The sequence below is a fragment of the Nerophis lumbriciformis genome, linkage group LG04 (assembly GCF_033978685.3).
Source record: "Nerophis lumbriciformis linkage group LG04, RoL_Nlum_v2.1, whole genome shotgun sequence".
Lineage (NCBI taxonomy): Eukaryota > Metazoa > Chordata > Actinopteri > Syngnathiformes > Syngnathidae > Nerophis > Nerophis lumbriciformis.
The window spans coordinates 2,026,377-2,049,062 of NC_084551.2; the positions used below are offsets into that span (position 1 = coordinate 2,026,377).

General features: G+C 41.4%; 1 protein-coding gene across 4 annotated transcripts in view; it reads right to left on the reverse strand.

Annotated features, from left to right (window-relative positions):
- Positions 1 to 22,686, reverse strand: part of grik5 (glutamate receptor, ionotropic, kainate 5) — a 617,387-nt gene that overhangs the window by 191,983 nt on the left and 402,718 nt on the right. For all 4 annotated transcript variants that reach the window (XM_061947301.1, XM_061947318.1, XM_061947309.1 and 1 more), the window contains one exon: positions 6,871 to 7,035. In XM_061947301.1, the coding sequence (XP_061803285.1) occupies positions 6,871 to 7,035 (165 nt within the window). The remainder of the gene's footprint in view (positions 1 to 6,870; positions 7,036 to 22,686) is intronic.

A 22,686-nucleotide genomic window follows, 5' to 3' on the forward strand; every position in this document is an offset into this window, starting at 1 on the left:
AGATCGACCGGTAGCTCGCGATCAGTGTTGGGACTAACGCGTTACAAAGTAACGCGTTACTGTAACGCGTTACTGTAACGCCGTTACTATCGGCGGTAACTAGTAATCTAACGCGTTATTTTTTATATTCAGTAACTCAGTTACCGTTACTACATGATGCGTTACTGCGTTATTTTGCGTTATTTTTTATGTAGTATCGGCTAGAAACTGAGAAGATCTGAGTGTTGCAGCGCTGCTGAAGAGGCGACAAAAAAGTCTGTGTGTACGTGTGTGTGTGTGTGTGTGTGTGTGTGTGTGTGTGTGTGTGTGTGGGAGGGGGCGTGTCTGTGTCTACTATCAAGACGTCATGGCGAACCCCGAAGCCGAGTTTCTTAAAATGGAGATATTTTCAGTACGTTTCTTTTATCGACCACAAAGAAAAGAACATTTTAGTTGAATGTAAGTTTCAAATATGCTGAAACGGCTACAAAAACAACATGCTTCGACGAAGCTAGTAAAGAGACACACACTTCACCTCCACCTCCAACAGCGGCTGGATTTTAATGAGGCACTGCACACTGAAGGTACACACACTCTGTCAATTCTCTTATATACTCTTTCATTTTAGACTTTTAGAGTGTTTGATTATCACATCACTCTAAATGTTTAGACTATAAAGTTCACAAACCTAAAGAGGGATACTAGTGGGCCAGGCTAATATTTCCTTTTCTCTAAACTAAGTGGGGAAATGTGTAGAGTGTTCTGGGCTTCAGACATGATTTTATTTCACAATTCCTTGAGATAAAAAAACGCCTGGTTAGGCTTTATGTATGTAGTGTGTGCCTTTCTTGTTTTACAGCTATGTTGTTATTATGCTGTTTGTTACTTATGTATGTTAAGTTGCAGCTATTTAAAATAGTTTTGTCAATTTGTTCTGGTCTGAAACAAATTGGCCCTTTAAAACATATCTTTGTCTTTGTGTGTTGTATGTAGAGCACATTGCTTAGCAGAGTTCAGTGATGCAAATGCATGTCAAGTTGATCAACACATTGTATTATTCTCCAGTGCAATAACAGTACTAAAAGGAAGGCTAAAAGGGCATTAAATGGGGCCTTAAAAAAATTAAAAAATATATATAAGTAACTAAATAGTTACTTTTCACAGTAACGCATTACTTTTTGGTTTAAGTAACTGAGTTAGTAACTGAGTTACTTTTGAAATAAAGTAACTAGTAAGTGTAACTAGTTACTGGTTTTCAGTAAGGCTGAAACGACGCGTCGACGTAGTCGACGTCATCGGTTACGTAAATACGTCGACGTCGTTTTTATGCTTCGACGCGTCGCATATTTACGTCACACTGCCGTCATGGCGGAGCGCAAAGCAGATGATGCGAGCGGTGCGAGCGAGGGAAAAAAAGCACGCCAAAAGTTGTCAAAAGTGTGGGAGTATTTCAATAAACAAATGTATATAATTCGGCATTATTTCGGCCAGTCGGCTTATAAAATCAGAGCCGATCAGTTTACGTTCGCGCGCAGGTATAACGCGGCGCGCTCCCGTCTCATCTGCTGGTGCGCGAGCCCGGTAATTAGACCGCTGTGTCAAATCAAGGTGTACAAAAGATGCCAGCGCAGAGTGGAAAAAGGTTTAGTTCATTACAGATAACCCAGAGTTATGCCAAAAGTATGTAAGATTTAATATTTCTCTTCGTGGGTGTGGCGCACCTGTTGCGCTGGTGAGATGGGAGGGGGGGTTGTGTGCATGTAGCGTGCTTAGTCTGGAGGCTAAATACACACAGTGTGTTATGTAACTGTTGTTTAGTGTTGATATTCTTTGCTTAGTTTGATAAATGTTGGAGCAGTTTGCTTCATCAGGAGGGTGAAGTCGCTCAATTTAAAGTGTTGGATTTAACTGTGTTGGTGAGGGCGTAGAAAAAGGGGCATTTTTCTATCAGTAGACAGCGTTTAAGATTGAGTGTTTCACTGCTAAATTAATAATATATTTATATTGAATATGGATTTTAAATATGTATCTAAATAGGTGGTTAATTGGTTAGGTATTTATGTATTTACATATTGGGTTTTCTGTTGCATTTATCTATTGTGTTTCTGGTGTTAAATGTATTTTATATGTATCTTGGTGTATTTATGTTGAGACAATTTATTTAAAATCTGTTTTAACTTAAAGGGAAAAGATGTGTCCATTTTCTTGCACTTGTTTAATGGTTAAGAGTTTGATAGCTAATTAATAGTTGTAAATTATGGGATTGATAATTGATTGATTTTTTACAGCATGTTAATCTTGTGGTGTTTTGTCCTTAAAGGTTTTTCACCTACTAAAGAAGCTAAAGGCTACTAAAGGCTACTAAAGGCTACTAAAGACAGCTAATGACAGCTAAAGAAACTAAAGTCTATTAACACTGCTAAAGACTGCTAAAAAGACTAAAGAAGAAAAAAGAAGCTGTTTCTTGGTTGGAAAAACTGTTGCAAACTAAAGGAAAATAAAAGGAAAAAGTAACTACGGTCTGGTCTTTTGAGTGAAATCCAGAAGCCACATTCAGCATTGGTACATCCCTTCAAGTGTGGGATAAGCACAGCGAAAAAAGCAAAACACTTGACAGTTGTTGTATGCACACTGTGTCGAGCGGAAATGGCCTATCATAGCAGCACAACGGCTATGAAGGAACATTTGAAAAGAAAACACCCGACAGCGTTCTTGCCATCACCATCAACTAGTCAATCGTCCGCGTGAGTATACATTGTCATCATTACACAAAATCATGAATGTGTCATTTGTATCTGCGTTGTAAATTCATAAACTAAAACACTGTTTCGCTCTGAGAGGCGCGTTTGGCATGCCTGTTCAGTGTTTACAAAGACGCGCTCCTCTTTAACGCTAACGTTAATTAGTTGTGCAAATACCTTTTACAACATTAACAGTTACATATACTATGTACAAACCAACAATTAACTTTCACTTTAATCATACTATCATTGTTGTGTTATTAAGCAAAATAAGCAATACTTTTACTTTTGTTGAAATGTTTACACTGTTACAGAATATTTCGTTTTGCACTTTTTTGTATTGGATGTTTATCTTTATTTTTGCACATTTTAAAGCAAAATAAGCAATACTTTTACTTTAGAAATGCTTATACTATTGCAGAATATTAAGATTTGCACTGGATGTTTACTTTTATATTTGCACATTAAAAAGCAAATAAGCTACTTTTAATTTTGTTAAATGTTAAAAGTTTTAAATGTTTACATTGTTACAGAATATTTTGTCATGTTGTTGTCAATGTTGACTGAGTGGCCATACTTTTTTTTTTGTATATAAAAGTCATGCCTTTTGAAAAAACTGGCCAACATTTATTTTTTCATCTTCATTTTAAATAAAAAAAATAATCGGTAAAAGGAAAAATAATCTATAGATTAATCGAAAAAATAATCTATAGATTAACCGATTAATCGAAAAAATAATCTATAGATTAATCGATAGAAAAATAATCGTTAGCTGCAGCCTTAGTTTTCAGTAACTAACCCAACACTGCTCGCGATCGACGTAATGAGCACCCCTGCTGTACAGAATGGTCCTCATAAGTTCGGAAAGTTGGCTCCCAGTCAACGAGAAAAGGAGCGTGTGTGTTTATGTGTTTGTGTGTGTGTGTTTGTGACGAGTTGTGTACATGCAAGCTTCAGACAGTCGTAGCTGTAAGATGACGAGCTCTCTAATCCAAAGACCTCAAAAAATGGCTTTAAGCAAACAAGCTTGTCAGAGTCTCCTGCCCATTGGTCAAGGACACACACACACACACACACACACACACACACTGACACACAAACAATCGTACAGTACAAAGACAGGCCTTTTCATGCACAACTAGACATGTTGCCAGTAGCTGGTGGCGGGGTCAGAGACCTACAGTATCACAATCGGAGGAGGCCAAGTCTCTTGCCTGCACACATTCGTTACACACTGGTGTGTGCGTGTTTTATTGTGTAATATCAAAAGGCTTTTTTTATTGAGCTGCACGGCACAAAGCAGCAGACAGTAGCAGCTGCTACTGGAGGGCGCCGGTCCACCGCTTTTAACGAGCGCGGCTTAGCGGGTCATTGGTCGTCTCCAGTGAACATGTAAACTCATCAGCACCAGCTCGTAAAAGGAAAGATGGTGCGCTTTTTGACGCCATTTGATTGTCACTCGAGCCCTCTACGCCCGCTCTTGGACTATAATCGACAATACGGACAAGGGCATTTTTGTTTTCGACCTCTCTCGCCAAAGTTCTCCTCTCCCCACATCCAAGGGAGAACTCGACTCATTTTCAATAATATCATGACAAAAAGGGCTGAGCTAGCGGAGGTGAAATGTCAACTGATAACACGACCGCCATTTTAAATGTCAATGTTTAGTTTTCTTATTCATGTCAGGGCAACACTATTATACAGTGGTGTCCTCTGCAGTGGACATCTGAGTTTTGCATAACAGAGCTATTTTTTTCTGAAACAGGAACTTTTGACAGAAAACTGTCCACTCTTGCTTCTCGGGAGGTTCTATGACAGGCTCTTTGCCAGGCTTCATGCGGCTCTAACAAACGGACATAGAGGTTTTATTAATTAGAGCACTTCCCGGTAAGGTCTATTCAGGTGTACTGGAGAGGAGGCTACGCCGGATAGTCCAACCTCGGATTCAGGAGGAACAGTGTGGTTTTCGTCCTGGTCGTGGAACTGTGGACCAGCTCTATACTCTGGGCAGGGTCCTTGAGGGTGCATGGGAGTTTGCCCAACCAGTCTACATGTGCTTTGTGGACTTGGAGAAGGCATTCGACCGTGTCCCTCGGGAAGTCCTGTGGGGAGTGCTCAGAGAGTACGGGGTATCTGACTGTCTGATTGTGGCAGTCCGCTCCCTGTATAATCAGTGTCAGAGCTTGGTCCGCATTGCCGGCAGTAAGTCGGACACGTTTCCAGTGAGGGTTGGACTCCGCCAAGGCTGCCCTTTGTCACCGATTCTGTTCATAACCTTTATGGACAGAATTTCTAGGCGCAGTCAAGGCGTTGAGGGTATCTGGTTTGGTGGCTGCAGGATTAGGTCTCTGCTATTTGCAGATGATGTGGTCCTGATGGCTTCCTCCGGCCAAGATCTTCAGCTCTCACTGGATCGGTTCGCAGCCGAGTGTAAGGCGACTGGGATGGGAATCAGCACCTCCAAGTCCGAGTCCATGGTTCTCTCCCGGAAAAGGGTGGAGTGCCATCTCCGGGTTGGGGAGGAGATCTTGCCCCAAGTGGAGGAGTTCAAGTACCTCGGAGTCTTGTTCACGAGTGAGGGAAGAGTGGATCGTGAGATCGACAGGCGGATAGTTCCGGCGTCTTCAGTAATGCGGACGCTGTATCGATCCGTTGTGGTGAAGAAGGAGCTGAGCCGGAAGGCAAAGCTCTCAATTTACTGGTCGATCTACGTTCCCATCCTCACCTATGGTCATGAGCTTTGGGTTATGACCGAAAGGACAAGATCACGGGTACAAGCGGCCGAAATGAGTTTCCTCCGCCGGGTGGCGGGGCTCTCCCTTAGAGATAGGGTGAGAAGCTCTGCCATCCGGGGGGAGCTCAAAGTAAAGCCGCTGCTCCTCCACATCGAGAGGAGCCAGATGAGGTGGTTCGGGCATCTGGTCAGGATGCCACCCGAACGCCTCCCTAGGGAGGTGTTTAGGGCACGTCCAACCGGTAGGAGGCCACGGGGAAGACCCAGGACACGTTGGGAAGACTATGTCTCCCGGCTGGCCTGGGAACGCCTCGGGATCCCCCGGGAGGAGCTGGACGAAGTGGCTGGGGAGAGGGAAGTCTGGGCATCCCTGCTTAAGCTGCTGCCCCCGCGACCCGACCTCGGATAAGCGGAAGAAGATGGATGTATGGATGGATGGATGGAGATGCTGCTCCGTTATTGATTGAAGTAAAGTCTGAATGTCATTAAAACAGTTAGCTCCATCTTTTGACACTTCTTCCACTCCCGTCCTTGCACGCTACACCGCTACAACAAAGATGACGGGGAGAAGACGCTGTCGAAGGTGAGCCACGTAAATAAGGCCGCCCACAAAACGGTGCAGCCTGAAGCGACCGTCGGAAAGCGGCTTGAAGATGATGTGTAAAACATCATCTATGCAACATGTTGACCAAAGAACCACCATTACATGTTATGTAGACCACAAGATAGTGTTTTACATTTAGAGCAAAAAAAAAATTAGTATCACTCCTTTAATGCGCTTGGTGCGCCTTATATATGAAAAATTATCGAAAATAGACCATTCATCGGCAGTGCGTCTTATAATCGGGTGCGCCCTATGGTCCGGAAAATATGGTACATAAATTAAAGATGCATTAATAATAAATTTGTAATTGAATCGTAGCTCCTGAATCTTATTCGCAATCGAATCGTGAGGTGCCCAAAGATTCTCCCCTCTAATGTCTTCCATGTTATATTTAACTGCCCAAGATCATTTCTATTGCATTTTAGCAGTTTAATAGCAGTTTAACTCATTTACGCTCATCAAAGCTCTGAGAATTACGCATTTTTTTTTCTGGCGCCATATTGTGGTTAAGGGCTACAATTGCACCAAAACAATATTTTCTTGCTTTTCAATTTGCAATAAGGAGATTAATTTGGTTTTAATGTACAGTAATATATCAGAATTACAGTTTGTTAAATAATAGCATGTACAATAGGAGTCAATGGGGGCGAAACCGTTCTTAAAAGAAAGTGAGCATTCTTTACTTTTATATCCTATTAATAACCGTGCAATAAAAAATAAATAAAAACAACTTCACAATATATGTCACATTGACCCATTCACACACACGCGTTCACACACTGACAATAAAAATAAAAGATAGCCCCACTTACTGGTGTCAGTGGTGTCGTACTGGGAGTCTTTCTGCAGCTCGTATATGTCTACCTCCACTCGGGCTCGCACCGAGCCCTCAATCGCACTGTTGATGTTTTCCCTGGCCAGGGACAGCGCCAGACGCTCGCCGCGCCCACACACCGACTGGTCGTCCAGGATGGCCGCTGGATGGAGGATGCACGAGAGACGAAAAAGACATAGTGAAGGCCATGATGACTTACACCCGCATAGGCTCACCTGTCCAAGACCTGGCTGAGGTCAATAACTTTCCCCCTCAGTCGTGGCAGTGATCATTTGACTAATGTGCTCCTAAAACCCTCTTATAGGGGACTATAAAAGGAATTTCTTATTTCCTGTTTAAAAAAAACAAATACTGACAAAAATGAAAACAATTTATAAAAAACAATAATGTATGTTTAATGTGAATTAAAACTTCACTGTAAAGCAGTGGTTCTCAAACTTTTTTTGTCATCCCCCACTTTGGACAAGGGGGAGTTTTCAAGCCCCACCCGCCCCCATCGCCCCAACAGAGCGCTAATGCCAAGCTTTAACATTTTCAAATTTATTGAACATCAAGTTGTATACATTCAAACTCAATAACATAAAATAACATTAAGTTCAATAATAAATAAAATAACTGTGCAGCTGTGGTATAACTTGCATCAAGTTCAATAATAAATAAAATAACTTCCATCAAGTTCAATAATAAATAAAACAAAAGTGTTATAACTTGCATCAAGTTCAATAATAAATCAAAAAAAGTGTTATAACTTGCATCACGTTCAATAATAAATCAAAAAAAGTGTTATTGCTTGCATCAAGTTCAATAATAAATCAAAAAAAATGTTATGACTTGCATCACGTTCAATAATAAATCAAAAAAAGTGTTATAACTTGCATCAAGTTCAATAATAAATCAAATAAAAGTGTTATAACTTGCATCAAGTTCAATAATAAATCAAAAAAGTGTTATAACTTGCATCAAGTTCAATAATCAATCAAAAAGTGTTATAACTTGCATCACGTTCAATAATAAATCAAAAAAAGTGTTATAACTTGCATCAAGTTCAATAATAAATCAAATAACTTGCATCAAGTTCAATAATAAATCAAAAAAAGTGTTATAACTTGCATCAAGTTCAATAATAAATCAAAAAAGTGTTATAACTTGCATCAAGTTCAATAATAAATCAAAAAGTGTTATAACTTGCATCAAGTTCAATAATAAATAAAACAAAAGTGTTATAACTTGCATCAAGTGCAATAATAAATCAAAAAAAGTGTTATAACTTGCATCAAGTTCAATAATAAATCAAAAAAAGTGTTATAACTTGCATCAAGTTCAATAATAAATAAAACAAAAGTGTTATAACTTGCATCAAGTTCAATAATAAATCAAATAACTTGCATCAAGTTCAATAATAAATCAAATAACTTGCATCAAGTTCAATAATAAATACAATAAAAGTGCCACTTTGCAATCTTTGCAAAAAAAAAAGGAGGCGCTATGCATTTGGCAAGTGACAGCACTTTCCCCCAGGAGAGCCACCTTGCTTCACTGTGAAACAGCACGGCTGTATGATCAGCTCCCATTTCCTCACACAGTGCAGAGAACAGTCGCGCTTTCAGTGGTCGTGTTTTGATCAAATTTACCGCGCTCACAACATCTGTTAAAACCTCATTGAGTTCGGGGCTGAGCTGCCTTGACGCGAGTGCTTCCCGGTGAATGACACAGTGTGTGCCCGTCACATTTTTGTTTCTCTGCAGGCGCTGGCTCTGGCTCGACGACCTTTGAGGTGCGAGTCACAAATGTATATATTTGTGTAATTGTGATCCACACATTAGCCTGCTACCCATCCGCGCGAAAGTTTGTTCCGCTTAGCCCCGCCCCCATTAGTTACTGTTGCTATGTCTGTCAAACTTTCGCTCGTACCGAGAAATATAAAGCCTACAGTAAAAATAAGTACCGGTAATTTCCATTTATTTATATAGCGGATTTCACAGACAGAATCACAAAGTGATTTACAGTGTGTATAGAAAATGAAAGCATAGTAAAAAAAATAATCTAAGAATATAATAATTAAAAAAACAATTTAAAGTGAAATTTCCTCCCGTTCCTCGCGCCCCACCTGTCATGTCTCTATTCCCCACCAGTGGGGCGCGCCCCACACTTTGAGAAACGCTGCTGTAAAGTCTGTTTGACATAATGGCTAATGTCAGGTTCAAACACTGATGACATCTATTAAACAAGACAAGAAGCAAGGAATTGAACAGAGACAGAATTAAATTTGGCTCAATTGAGGAGAAACGTCTGGGCTGTACAGTCTCCGCCACGCTCTGACGAAAGATTGTACGCCTCCTCTTGTATTTGGACTTTCCCTGATTACATGGCAACAGCTGTTTCTAAGGGAGGGGGGTCGTAAACAGCCATCGCCTTTGATTAAAACAGTTCAAAGAAAAGGTCCCTGGAGCTTCCTCTCCACTTTGTAGATCTCAGGTCAAGACAAAATCTTTCTGTGGATTACAATACATCAAGGAAACAGAACACCTTCATGTTGCTTCCCATGCTACACAGTGGAGTTTTACAAGCCTTCTTTTTGGTAGGATCAAAGACAGCTTTTGTCCTCTCGCCGGGAACTCATGGCAACACAAAGTTTTGTGATAACTTAGATACAATTATTCTGACAGCTAATACAACAGGATTGTTTGCAGAAATCCATCCATCCATCCATCTTCTTCCGCTTATCCGAGGTCGGGTCGCGGGGGAAGCAGCTTAAGCAGGGAAGCCCAGACTTCCCTCTCCCCAGCCACTTCGTCCAGCTCCTCCCGGGGGATCCCGAGGCGTTCCCAGGCCAGCCGGGAGACATAGTCTTCCCAGCGTGTCCTGGGTCTTCCCCGTGGCCTCCTACCGGTCGGACGTGCCCGAAACACCTTCCTAGGGAGGCGTTCGGGTGGCATCCTGACCAGATGCCCGAACCACCTCATCTCGCTCCTCTCGATGTGGAGGAGCAGCGGCTTTACTTTGAGCTCCCCCCGAATGACAGAGCTTCTCACCCTATCTCTAAGGGAGAGCCCCGCCACTCGGCGGAGGAAACTCATTTCGGCCGCTTGTACCCGTGATCTTGTCCTTTCGGTCATAACCCAAAGCTCATGACCATAGGTGAGGATGGGAACGTAGATCGACCGGTAAATCGAGAGCTTTGCCTTCCAGCTCAACTCCTACTTCACCACAACGGATCGATACAGCGTCCGCATTACTGAAGACGCCGCACCGATCCGCCTGTCGATCTCACGATCCACTCTTCCCCCACTCGTGAACAAGACTCCGAGGTACTTGAACTCCTCCACTTGGGGCAAGATCTCCTCCCCAACCCGGAGATGGCACTCCACCCTTTTCCGGGAGAGAACCATGGACTCGGACTTGGAGGTGCTAATTCCCATCCCAGTCGCTTCACACTCGGCTGCGAACCGATCCAGTGAGAGCTGAAGATCTTGGCCGGAGGAAGCCATCAGGACCACATCATCTGCAAATAACAGAGACCTAATCCTGCAGCCACCAAACCAGATATCCTCAACGCCCTGACTGCGCCTAGAAATTCTGTCCATAAAGGTTATGAACAGAATCGGTGACAAAGGGCAGCCTTGGCGGAGTCCAACCCTCACTGGAAACGTGAGGGTTGGACTCAGGGAGCGAACTGCCACAAAAAGACAGTCCGTTACCCCATACTCTCTGAGCACTCCCCACAGGACTTCCCGGGGTACACGGTCGAATGCCTTCTCCAAGTCCACAAAGCACATGTAGACTGGTTGGGCAAACTCCCATGCACCTTCAAGGACCCTGCCGAGAGTATAGAGCTGATCCACAGTTCCACGACCAGGACGAAAACCACACTGTTCCTCCTGAATCCGAGGTTCGACTATCCGGCGTAGCCTCCTCTCCAGTACACCTGAATAGACCTTACCGGGAAGGCTGAGGAGTGTGATCCCACGATAGTTGGAACACACCCTCCGGTACCCCTTCTTAAAGAGAGGAACCACCACCCCGGTGTGCCAATCCAGAGGTACCGCCCTCGATGTCCACGCGATGTTGCAGAGTCTTGTCAACCAAGACAGCCCCACAACATCCAGAGCCTTAAGGAACTCCGGGCGGATCTCATCCACCCCCGGGGCCTTACCACCGAGGAGCTTTTTAACTACCTCGGCAACCTCAGCCCCAGAAATAGGAGAGCCCACCACAGATTCCCCAGGCACTGCTTCCTCATAGGAAGACGTGCTGGAAATTCTTTAGATATATTTAATTACTTTTTTCTGTCATGACCTGTCCACACAGGTCATGTCTGGCTGTGTCTTAGTTTGTGGCTTTCCTCTGTTTAAGGTGTATTTCTGTTTCAGCGCGTTCCTTTCCGTGGTTACCTCCGGTTGCTCGGGGCACTGATTGAAAAACTACAGCCTTTGTTTTGTTGATTGGGAGTCTCACCTGTGCCCGATTGCAATCATGCCCCTTTTAAGACTTGTCTAGCTGTCCAGTCGGCCCAGGATCATTGTTCGCCACTGCTCACCCTTTGTCATCGCTACTGTCCAGTTCATTTGAGCTTTTAGCTTCACACTATGACCTTCGCTCGTGTTCACTTTATGCGATGCCAAGTTGTGCGCTTACGAGCAGCACGCTCCTCTTTTTGTATTTTTGCCTTGTCTTTGGAATTGAAAGACTCTTAGCTGCACGCTGCTTCTGCCTTCTGTTGTCCTGGGAACACCATTGTCATGATTATTAGTGATTCCCAGAGCCCAAAAAAGCGTTTTCTATTGGGGCTCCAGTACTATGGAATGCCCTCCCGGTAACAATTAGAGATGCTACCTCAGTAGAAGCATTTAAGTCCCATCTTAAAACTCATTTGTATACTCTAGCCTTTAAAAGACCCACTTTTTAGACCAGTTGATCTGCCGTTTCTTTTCTCTTCTCCTCTGCCCCCCTCTCTCTTGTGGAGGGAGGGGGGGACACAGGTCCGGTGGCCATGGATGAAGTGCTGGCTGTCCAGAGTCTGGACCCGGGGTGGACCGCTCGCCTGTGCATCGGTTGGGGACATCTCTGCGCTGCTGACCCGTCTCCGCTCGGGATGGTCTCCTGCTGGCCCCACTATGGACTGGACTTTCACTATTATGTTAGAACCACTATGGACTGGACTCTCACTATTATGTTAGATCCACTATGGACTGGACTCTCACACTATTATGTTAGGTCCACTATGGACTGGACTCTCACTATTATGTTAGATCCACTATGGACTGGACTCTCACACTATTATCTTAGATCCACTATGGACTGGACTCTCACACTATTATGTTAGATCCACTATGGACTGGACTCTCACTATTATGTTAGATCCACTATGGACAGGACTCTCACAATATTATGTTAGATCCACTATGGACTGGACTCTCACTATTATGTTAGATCCACTATGGACTGGACTCTCACTATTATGTTAGATCCACTATGGACAGGACTCTCACAATATTATGTTAGATCCACTATGGACTGGACTCTCACTATTATGTTAGATCCACTATGGACTGAACTCTCACACTATTATGGTAGATCCACTATGGACTGCACTCTCACACTATTATGTTAGATCCACTATGTACTGGACTCTCACACTATTATGTTAGATCCACTATGGACTGGACTCTCACACTATTATGTTAGATCCACTATGGACTGAACTCTCACACTATTATGGTAGATCCACTATGGACTGGACTCTCACACTATTATGTTAGGTCCACTATGGACTGGACTCTCACAATATTATGTTAGATCCACTATGGACTGAACTCTCACAATATTATGTTAGATCCACTATGGACTGGACTCTCACTATTATGTTAGATCCACTATGGACTGGACTCTCACACTATTATGTTAGATCCACTATGGACTGGACTCTCACAATATTATGTTAGATCCACTATGGACTGGACTCTCACTATTATGTTAGATCCACTATGGACTGGACTCTCACAATATTATGTTAGATCCACTATGGACTGGACTCTCACACTATTATGTTAGATCCACTATAGACTGAACTCTCACACTATTATGTTAGATCCACTATGGACTGGACTCTCACTATTATGTTAGATCCACTATGGACTGGACTCTCACAATATTATGTTAGATCCACTATGGACTGGACTCTCACACTATTATGTTAGATCCACTATGGACTGGACTCTCACTATTATGTTAGATCCACTATGGACTGGACTCTCTCACTATTATGTTAGATCCACTATGGACTGGACTCTCACTATTATGTTAGATCCACTATGGACTGGACTCACACTATTATGTTAGATCCACTATGGACTGGACTCACACTATTATGTTAGATCCACTATGGACTGGACTCTCACTATTATGTTAGATCCACTATGGACTGGACTCTCACTATTATGTTAGATCCACTATGGACTGGACTCACACTATTATGTTAGATCCACTATGGACTGGACTCTCACTATTATGTTAGATCCACTATGGACTGGACTTTCACAATATTATGCTAGACCCACTCGACATCCATTGTACCGGTCTCCCCTAGAGAGGGGGGGGGGGGGGTCACCCACATCGGTCCTCTCCAAGGTTTCTCATTGACATCCCACTGGGTTGAGTTTTTCCTTGCCCTGATGTGGGATCTGAACCGAGGATGTCGTTGTGGCTTGTGCAGCCCTTTGAGACACTCGTGATTTAGGGCTTTATAAATAAACATTGATTGATTGATTGATTATGCGACGTGAACGCAACATATTCACTTTAAATATTAATAGATATTTTTGAAACCAAAACTACTTCAAAATTAAATATTACCGTATTTTCCCGACTATAAGGCGCACTTCACACTCAAAAACGGACAGTGCGCCTTATAACCCGGTGCGCCTAATACACGGCATCATTCTGGTTGTGCTTACCCACCTCAAAGCTATTATATTTGGTACATGGTGTAATGATAAGTGTGACCAGTAGATGGCAGTCACACACAAGAGATAGCCAGTAAACAACACGGAAACTTTAAATCAGGGGTGCTCATTATGTCGATCGCGAGCTACCGGTCGATCTCGGAGGGTGTGTCAGTCCATCACCAGCCAGGCATTAAAAAAATAGTCCTAAAAATGAGCGATCATAAATCTTCACTATGACGTCACTTTCGTCACTTGATTGACATTCACGGCACCCGAGGGTCTTCTGAGATGACGCTGGCTGCTGCCAGCTCATTAAAATTACCGACTGGAAGGCGAGAAACACTTTATTTCAACAGACTCTGGCGCCGTACCTGTCGTCAAAACTCCAAAGACCGACTGCACAGTTGCACAATAAAAGCTCTGCTTATCCTGCCTGCGCTACCAAAATAAGAGTCTCAGAAAGCTGGTGTGCACAAGCTAGCAAGCTACGGAGTTTGCCGACAATGTATTTCTTGTAAAGTGTATACAAAGGAGTACGGAAGCTGGACAAACAAGATGCCAAAAACCAACCACTTTCATGTGGTATTGGACAGGAAGGAGGACTTTTTTCTCCTCCATTCGAAAATGCGGACGTTTTTAGCACCACTGTCTGATTCCAATCAATGCAAGTCATCAGAATCAGGTAATACACCAACTTATATTCTTGTCTTCGTGGAAGAAAGGAATCTATATGTGTTAAACATGCTTGTATTATCTTTAAACACCTTAGCTTGTTAACAATATTAACTATATGTGTTAAACATGCTTGCATTATCTTTAAACACCTTTAAGTTGTTAACAATATTAACTATATGTGTTAAACATGCTTGTATTATCTTTAAACACCTTTAACTTATTAACAATATTAACTATATGTGTTAAACATGCTTGTATTATCTTTAAACACCTTTAACTTATTAACAATATTAACTATATGTGTTAAACATGCTTGTATTATCATTAAACACCTGTAACTTGTTAACAATATTAACTATATGTGTTAAACATGCTTGTATTATCTTTAAACACCTTTAACTTATTAACAATATTAACTATATGTGTTAAACATGCTTGTATTATCATTAAACACCTGTAACGTGTTAACAATATTAACTATATGTGTTAAACATGCTTGTATTATCTTTAAACACCTTTAACTTATTAATAATATTAACTATATGTATTAAACATGCTTGTATTATCTTTAAACACCTTTAACTTGTTAACAATATTAACTATATGTATTAAACATACTTGTATTATCATTAAACACCTTTAATTTATTAACAATATTAACTATATGTGTTAAACATGCTTGCATTATCATTAAACACCTTTAACTTGTTAACAAAAACATATGTTTCATAAATAAGTAAATATAAATGATATATATGAATGAGGTAGATCCCCACGACTTGATCAATTGAAAAGTAGCTCGCCTGCAGAAAAAGTGTGAGCACCCCTGCTTTAAATGGTCCACTGAGAATATAGAACATTACACACAGTGCTCAAAAATCTGTCACAATGTTTTTAGTACGACTTCGGTAAGCTATGAGGCTGCACCGCTTGATGGATTGTCGGCACATTAAACATACTAGTATTATTATGGTGTGTGTAGAAGTACCGCAAAATGGCACCTATTAGCAGACATTATCTGCCGTTTTGTTTCACAATATTATGCAAAACCAACTTTTCTTTACATTCTGGTACCTGCTGATCTGTATTTGGGATCTGCATAAGTACTGAAAATTTGCACGCGTCCGCCATTGTAGTTCATGCTGACACCGTAGTCGATAAGCTTCTTCTTTTACGCTATCTTCTTGTTATGGGACATTCATCCTTCGCTGTTGCCATTTCTAATATAAAGTAGTGTAAAGTTTGTCATGACTTGATCTTGGGTGTTTGCTTTTCCGGGATGCAACGGAAAGTTGGCACGGGTGAGACGGGAATGAAGGTACATGATTTATCTAAACTATCAAAAAAAAGGAATAAACGAAAAGCTCGCACAAGGGCGGAAGTACAAAACTTGACTATAAACACAAAACTTGCACAAGGGCAGAAACTATGAACAATTAAACAAAACTTGCAAACTATGGCTTGAATAAAGAAAACTTACTTGGCATGGACAAAAAAGGAGCAGCGTGAACGATGGACATGAAAAGGAGTTAGAAATGTGTCGAGCATAAATGTGGTGAGGTCGTCAGGACGAACAACAGAAAATGAATGAACTTAAATACTATGGACATGATTAGTGAAAGCAGGTGCGTGACTCAAAACGTGAAACAGGTGCGTGACGTGACAGGTGAAAACTAATGGTTGCTATGGTGACAATCAAGAGTGCACAATGAGTCCAAACGTGGAACAGGTGAAACTAATGGGGTAATCATGGAAACAAGACAAGGGAGTGAAAAGACAGAAACTAAAGAGTCCTATAACTAAACAAAACATGACTTAAAACAAAACATGATTACACAGACATGACAAAGTTCTTACTTATATCTGTCAGTAAACTAGCTATCAAAGCGCTAAAAACTGTAGTAAATTTACATAATTCACCCACGGAACTTTAGTTATTAGAGGGTTCCAGTCGGAAGGTTTTTAACATTTCCGTTGTTGTTGCATTATTGACCCACGGATACTGCTCCGTTATTGATTGAAGTAAAGTCAGAATGTCATTAAAACAGTTAGCTCCATCTTTTGACACTTCTTCCACTCCCGTCCTTGCACGCTACACCGTTACAACAAAGATGACGGGGAGAAGACGCTGTCAAAGGTGAGCCACGTAAATAAGACCGCCCACAAAAGGGAGCATCCTGAAGCAACTGTCAGAAAGAGACTTGAAGATGATCTGTAAAACATCATCAATGCAACATTTTGACCAAAGATCCACCACTACATGTTATGTAGACCAGTGTTTTTCAACCACTGTGCCGTGAGATACAGTCTGGTGTGCCGTGGGAGATGATCTAATTTCACCTATTTGGGTTAAAAATATTTTTTGCAAACCAGTAATTATAATCCGCAAATAATGTGCCGTTGTTGAGTGTCGGTGCTGTCTGGAGATCGGCAGACTTACCACGTTATACTCTTCCATATCAGTAGGTGGCAGCAGGTAGCTAATTGCTTTGTAGATGTCGGAAACAGCGGGAGGCAGTGTGCAGGTAAGAAGGTGTCTAATGCTTAAACCAAAAATAAACAAAAGGCCTAAGAAAAGGGCATTGAAGCTTAGGGAAGGCTATGCAGAACGAAACTAAAACTGAACTGGCTACAAAGTAAACAAAAACAGAATGCTGGATACGGTCAAAACTTTCCTCCCAACCCATTATCAGCCATTTTTGGCGTATGCCCCGATAACATGTGCCCGGTACCACTAAAACGCGCTGTTGCTTTTACGACCCTGCTGGCCAGGCGATTGATCTTGTTTAATTGGAAGCTGGCTCGCCCCCCATCACACGGCCGTTGGATTAGAGAGGTTCTCTACAATCTAAAACTGGAAAAACTTAGGTTTTCGCTAAAAGGCTCGGTTCAAGCATTTGAAAGCTCATGGAGCCCTTTTTTGCTGTATGTCAACTCTCTTGACCTATGCCCAGACGCAGATGAGGAATAATCTCCCTTTTTGTATTAGTATTATTTTATTCTATTTTTTATTTTATTATATATTATTATTATTATTATTATTAATTTTTATTTTATTTTATTATTATTATTATATATATATTTTTTTTATATATATCTGTCTGTCTCTGGCCTCGTATGTTTGTGTGAGAATGTGTCTGTCTTTGTCGTCTTACTTGTTACATAATTGTGCCCTCTGTCCCTCGTTAGTGGGACCTGGGTGGGTGGTTTGGGTTTTAAGGGAAAGGGTGTGAATCATTTACTGACTTTAAAATTGTACTGTTTTGACTTGCACTTTTTTCTGTCTATTTGAAAATGCCAATAAAAAAAAGTTGAAAAAAAAACAAAAACAGAATGCTGGACGACAGCAAAGACTTACTGTGGAGCAAAGACGGCGTCCACAAAGTACATCCGTACATGACTTGACAATCAACAATGTCCTCCACAAAGAAGGATAAAAACAACTGAAGTATTCCTTGATTGCTAAAACAAAGCAGGTGCGGGGAATAGCGGTCAAGGAAGACATGAAACTGCTACAGGAAAAGACGAAAAAAAAGAGAAAAAGCTACCAAAATAGGAGCGCAAGACAAGAACTAAAACACTAGATGCAGGAAAACAGCAAAAAAGTCAAAATAAGTCACGGCGTGATGTGACAGGTGGTGACAGTACACCTACTTTGAGACAAGAGCTAAAGTGATGCATGCTTGGTTATGCTTTAAAGTCGTATCCAACAATTGCGACGACGACTTTTTACTGTCAATATCGGCTGCTGAGTTTAATTTTTTAATGATTTCTGCTGGTGGTGTGCCTCCGCATTTGTTCAATGAAAAAAATGTGCCTTGGCTCAAATAAAGGTTGAAAAACACTGATGTAGACCACAAGGAATTGTTTTACATTTAGAAAAAAAAAAAAAAATTAAAGCTGCAAGCAGCATTGGTCGGGCCCGCGTATTTGGCAGGTGCTAGTCCTAAGTGTCCCAATACTTTTGTCCAGTTTTAGTCCCAAGTGTCCCAATAATTTTGGCAAGTTGTAGTCCTAAGTGTCCAAATACTTTTGTCAAGTTGTAGGTGTCCCCATACGTGTGTCCAGTGGTAGTCCTAAGCAGTGCCGGCCCAAGCCTCCATGGGGCCCTAAGCAAAATTTGATTTTGGGGCCCTCTATTTCTACCAATAATATTGATTGTTGATCATTCACACACCTACTATAAACTCATTGCGGCTCTGGCAGTGTTGTTTACATGATCCTATTGCCAGCCTGGCATGTCTTTACAAATGACATGTCATTTATAAAGATATGGGGGTGGCCCAGTTAAGAACATAAATAATACCAATGAATCAAATCAAATCAAATCAACTTTATTTATAGAGCACATTTAAAATTTACCACAGGGGTAGCCAAAGTGCTGTACAATGAACAGGTTAAAAGATAAAACGAGTACCGAGCAAACACAACACAACACAAACAGAACACGATAAAAAAAAAAAAAAATTAAAATAGAATTAATAAAAACATAAAAACATAAAAACAGGATCACAGCAGGTGTATTATGGGGCGCCATTGCAGGATGGATATCACTCAGTGTTAAAAGCCATGGAATAAAAGTATGTTTTTAAGAGAGATTTAAAAACAGGAAGAGAGGAGGCTTGTCTAACACTCAGGGGTAGGTCGTTCCAGAGCTTGGGAGCAGCAACGGCGAAAGCTCTGTCACCTCTAAGCTTCAGCCCATGAATGAACGAATGATGTCCAGAGTGCTACATATGGTTCCTAATCTTAAAATGTAGAAAACATTCAGCTACAAGAGTGGCCTGGGGTTGAACAGTCCAAGTGATAAAGCTTTGTATTTACAGTAAAAGTGTCATCTTGTCTCATCAGTCTTGTACTTATTAGTCTTTAATTACTAGTTTACATTTTTAGTTAATTGTTCATATTTAATGTTTACTTTGTACAAAGAGAGCGCAGTCTACTGAAGTTAAATTCATCAATAGTTTTCCCCTTTGAAAGACGCAAGGCAAATTTTTTCCATTTCACCATGTTGCTACAATGATCTTCACTGTTTTCATGCTGTTTCAGCAGTGCACCTATGTTGACCCAGTCCCGCTGTCCCTCGGCTGACACTTTTAAGGACGTTTTGGAAAATAATTTGCAGCAAAAGCAATAGACTGCATCTTTACTTCTTGAATAAGTCAGCCAGCTACGCTTGACTTTTTCCCCATTGACTAGCTGTCTGTAGGTATAATGATAATGAAAACTTGGGCCATCATGCCGTTTGGGGAATGAAAAGTTCTCCTTAATAGACAGTGGTCCTCTGATCACCTGCTCAGTCCTGTCTGAATCTGAGAGGAAAGATATGGCGTCACATTAGTGCCAAAAATCCAAGCGCATAAAAACTGTTATCGCGCGCTGATTCTCCACTTTGTGCGCGTGCGACACCCTTTTGCACGCGCGTGGTGTCTTTTTGCGCGCGCGTGGTGTCTTTTTGCGCGTGCGCGGTGCCTTTCTGCGTGCGTCCCGTCTCGGTCTGTGCGCTCTCTGTGTACTCCTGGCATCTCTCCTCGCGCTGTCATTTTGTTTTTGGCACTTTGGGGGCAGGTATGCTTAGACAGCCCCTCCTTTCTGATTGGCTCTGAGCATTTTTCATATGACCAATCATTCTCCAGCGTAGCAACGTTGTAGCCATCTTACCTCGGACATCTAGCCTCAATCATTACATTGATGTCAAAGCAAGTTATGGTAATTTAATTAGTACATGTACCAATTAAATTACCATAACTTGCTCGATTTTCGACCAATTTACAAACGGTTTGCCTTGTTACAAATCTTATTACATGTCGATATGACATAGGATGCTGCACCTGTTGAAATCACCTCTTTCGCTATAAAAAAAAAGACTTAATTGTGCAACATAGTTGTGTAGGGTCAGTGTTAGTCAGTTCTCTGATTATTTTAAACTGTTTCAGAATACATTATTAAAAGGCTATTTTTAACATTTTAAAAACAAAATTCAAAGATTATTTCATAAATTTTATGGCTGAATCAAAAGAAATTCCATAAATTAGAAAACAAATGTTCAAGAAGAAGTGAAAACTTTGCGCCTATAACAATCTTGATACATATTGACGATGACCCGCCCTGCTATACTTCTGATTGGCTCTGAGCATTTCGCCTGACCAATCAGAAAGAAGGGGCCGTCTAAGCATACCCGCCCCCAAAGTGCCAAAACGAAACATGCCAGCGCACAGACCGAGACGGCGCGCGCGCAAAAAGGCACCACACGCGCGCAAAAGGGTGTCGCGCGCGCGCACGAAGTGGAGAATCAGCGCGCGATAACAGTTTTTATGCGCTCGGATTTTTGGCACTAATGTGACGCCATAGCAGGCGGCAAACGTCAGAGGTGCAGCAGAGGCAGCTTTACATTTAAAGAGAGGCAGGAAGAATCACTAAGCCTAGATCAGCAGCAGCACTCTGTTGACCTAAAATTGTGTTTTTGTACAATAATATATCTTTGATCATTTAGAAATCATCAGTCAGACTCGTACATGCAAAAAATTTAAAATAAGATTTTTTTGTTAATTGCTTTTGGGGGCCCCCTGGTGGCCGCGGGGCCCTAAGCAAGCGCTTAGTGCGCTTATTATGCCTTGGGCCGGCTCTGGTCCTAAGTGTCCCAATACTTTTGTTCAGTTGTCATCATAAGTGTCCCAATACTTTTGTCTACTTTTAGTCCGAATTGTCCCAATACTTTTGTTTAGTGTACCTACCTAGTCTGCATTGTGTGGGCACGCTGGTGCGCCCTGCTTTTAAGCAGCCTTCTAGAAAAAACAGCAGCATCAGCGCAGCGGCTCTTTGAAGGGTCATAAAATCAAAACCGGAGCCGGTATCAAAACTTTTTCGCTAACTTTCAATTAGAAGGGTTCAATCTCTCTCCTGTGTTAGTTTGAAGCCGAAACGACAAACACGCTCAGAGGAGATAATGTTTGAAGAAAGGTGACCGGTTTTTACAAAAATGTTGTTTTGAAGGGGGAATAGCAAACTTCCTGTAGATTTTTGCTGGGGGTTGTCAAAATATGAAATGTAGGTCTAAGTGAGACCTACATAGTGTTTCATGTCTTTCCGACCTTCCCAGTGGGAGTTACAGGCAGTTTTGTCATTTTTTTCTTCCGAGGAGCAGTTTTTTCTGCGTTTTATTCAAAAATTGCGGTAGAGCGCAATTTTGAGATTTGGGGTTAGGTTTTTTTATTAGATCGCAATTTTTTTGCCAGTCCTGATGTGTGCGTTTTGAAGCATGTTAAGGGGGTCAAATTACAGCTCAAAGAGGCAAAAGTGACTGTTTTTAGTACTTTTTTGTCTTGAAGGGGGAATTGCCAACTTCCTGTTGATTTTAGCCTGAGAATGTAATATTATAAAATCTAGGTCTGAGTCAGACCTACATAGAGTTTTTCTTTTTCATGTCTCTCCGACCTTCCTAGTGGAAGTTACTGGCAGTCTAGTTTTTTTTTTCCTAGGGGGCGCTAGAGCGCAATTTTGAGTTTTGTGGTTCGTTTTTTTTTAAAAAAGGCAATTTTCTTAGGTCCTGATGTGTGGGTCAAATATGGTGAGTTTTGAAGCATGTTAAGTGGGTCAAATTACAGTTTAATGTGGCTGCGGAAGAATAAAGAATAATAAAACCTTACAAATTCAATAGGTCCTTATGTCCTATTGCATAAGGACTCTAAAGGGAGTCCTTATACAATGGGCCATGCGGGCCCTAAAAAAAAGACCCCTTTAATGCGCCTTATAATCCGGTGTGCCTTTTGTATGAAAATAGACCTGACTAGACCTGCTCATCGTCAGTGCGCCTTATAATCCGGTGCTTTCTATGGTTCGGAAAATACGGTATGTTTCATAGATTGTACAATATTGTTAAAAAAAAACTACATTTACTGGTTATAACTTCTGATGCCTTTTATTTGTGCAATTTTCATTTTCTACCTTTTCATACTTTTTAAAAACCCTGCGGACATCCTGTGCAATGACAGCATTCATCATGTGGAAAACTGCAGCCATAAAACGTTTCTATTAGCAGGAGTAGTAGTTTTTGTACCACACATTTTTAAAAGGTCAGCTTATCAGGACAAACATTTAGAGTATTGCTGCGTCCGAGGTTGCCATATTTTTTATGTGCAGTATACATACCTGCCAACTTTTGAAATCAGAAAAAC